The sequence below is a fragment of the Nicotiana sylvestris genome, chromosome 11, assembly GCF_000393655.2.
Source record: "Nicotiana sylvestris chromosome 11, ASM39365v2, whole genome shotgun sequence".
Classification (NCBI taxonomy): Eukaryota; Viridiplantae; Streptophyta; class Magnoliopsida; order Solanales; family Solanaceae; genus Nicotiana; species Nicotiana sylvestris.
Window position 1 is genome coordinate 39,313,844 of NC_091067.1, and position 1,886 is coordinate 39,315,729.

The 1,886-nt window shown below is 43.8% G+C and overlaps 1 protein-coding gene across 1 annotated transcript; it reads right to left on the minus strand.

Moving 5' to 3' along the window:
• Window positions 1–845: 845 nt before the first annotated feature.
• LOC138880951 (uncharacterized) lies at window positions 846–1,331 on the minus strand. The gene has a single exon (XM_070161138.1). It carries the CDS (start codon window positions 1,329–1,331, stop codon window positions 846–848), a length of 486 nt encoding a protein of 161 aa, XP_070017239.1.
• Window positions 1,332–1,886: the final 555 nt, after the last annotated feature.

The window sequence follows — 1,886 nt, forward strand, 5'->3', positions numbered from 1 at the left end:
CGGTAGGTGTTAGTTCGAACAAGGTCGAATGTGAGTCGATTCGAGCGAGGCCAAACATTAGTTAATCTGAACGAGGTCGAATGTCACTTTAGTTGATTCGAATGAAGTCGAATGTGAGTTAATTCGAGCGAGATTGAATGTTACGTTAGTTAATTCGAACGAGGTCAAATGTGAGTTAATTCAAGCAATGTCGAAAGTCAATTTAGTTGATTCGAACGAGGTCGAATGTTATTTGATTCAAACGAGGTCGAATGTGAGTTAATTCGAACGAGGTCAAATGTCACTTTAGTTAATTCGAATGGGGTCGAATGTGAGTTAATTCGAGCAAGGTCAAATTTCACTTTAGTTGATTTGAACAAGGTCGAATGTTATTTAATTCGATCGAGGTCGAATGCTGTTTGATTCGAACGAGGTCGAATGTCACTTTAGTTAATTCGAACGAGGTCGAATGTTATTTAATTTGAATGAGGTCGAATGTTATTTATACGATTGTGGCCGTGGGCCGAGTAGATACTAAGGCAATGTTGTTTTGGAAACATGGGCGAACCTACATTGGTGTTTTGCTCATGCTTGGAGAAATTTACATGTTTTTCGGGTTGGCATTCCCGTCTCGATCTATCTAGTCCCTTCATTGGGTGACCTGGAGATATGTCGAGAGGTTGGGCGATGAACTGACCGTCCGGTGCTTTTTTCGTCCGTACTTCGACTTAGAGTGTCCCTCTTATTTCCTCGTTAAAAACCTCCTTGAGAAAACCCAATCGGGACAAAACTCAAGTGAGGGAAAAATAGTACGACTTGGAGGACGCTTGTTCTTAAAAGTTAAAGTACTTGAGCTGGGCGACGTTCTAGTTGTTTAGTAGCAGTTTTCCTTCCATTGTTTCTAGTTGAAATGACCCTTTATTTGCTGCTGTTGTGATTTTGTATAGGCCATTCACATTCGTTCCCAGTTTTCCCTCACGAGGGTCTTTACTTGCTTGTGTTTTGGCTTTGAGCACGTAGTCCCCGACTATGAATGGTCTAACTTTCGCCTTTTTGTTATAGTAGCGTTCTGCCTGTTGTTTTTGGGCGATCATCCTTATGTAGGCCATATCTCTCCGTTCTTCGGCTTCGTCGAGGTCATGCCTTCTACTTTCGTCGTTCCTCGACTCGCTCTCATGGGAGTATCTCAAACTGGGCTCTCCAACTTCGACTGGCATTACCGCAATAGTCCCATAGACTAATGAGTAAGGTGTCTCTCCTGTGCTCGTCTTTGGCATTGTGCGGTATGCCCATAACACTTTTGGCTGTAGTTCTGACCATAGTCCTTTGGCGTCCTCGAGCTTTTTCTTCATGATGTTCAGTATTGATTTGTTAGGGGACTCCACTTGCCCATTACCCGCGGGGTAGTATTGGGTTGAGAGTATTCTTTTGATATGCCACTTCTTGAAAAATTCGTTGACCTTTTTTCCAGTAAATTAGGGTCCGTTGTCGCAGCTAATCTCTTTGGGGATGCCGAAGCGGCACCCAATGTTTTTCCATATGAAGGCGATCACTTCCTACTCGTGTATCTTAGATAATGCTCCTGCTTCTAGCCATTTAGAGAAATAGTCTGTTAAAACCAAAAGAAAACGTATGTTACCTCGTCATGCGGGAAGGGGGTCGGCGATGTCCATCCCCCACTTGATGAAAGGCCATGGGGAAGTGATCGAGTGGAGCTGCTCGCCTACTTGGTGGATCATTAGGACATACTTTTGTCACTGCTCGCATCTTTTCACAAAGTTCGAGGTCTTTTTTTCATAATAGGACAATAGTAACCTGCCCGTATGAGACATCTTACCAGAGCTCGGTTGCCAGAATAAGCCCCGCAGTGGCCTTTATGGACTTCTTCTAGGATGCGCCACGTTTGA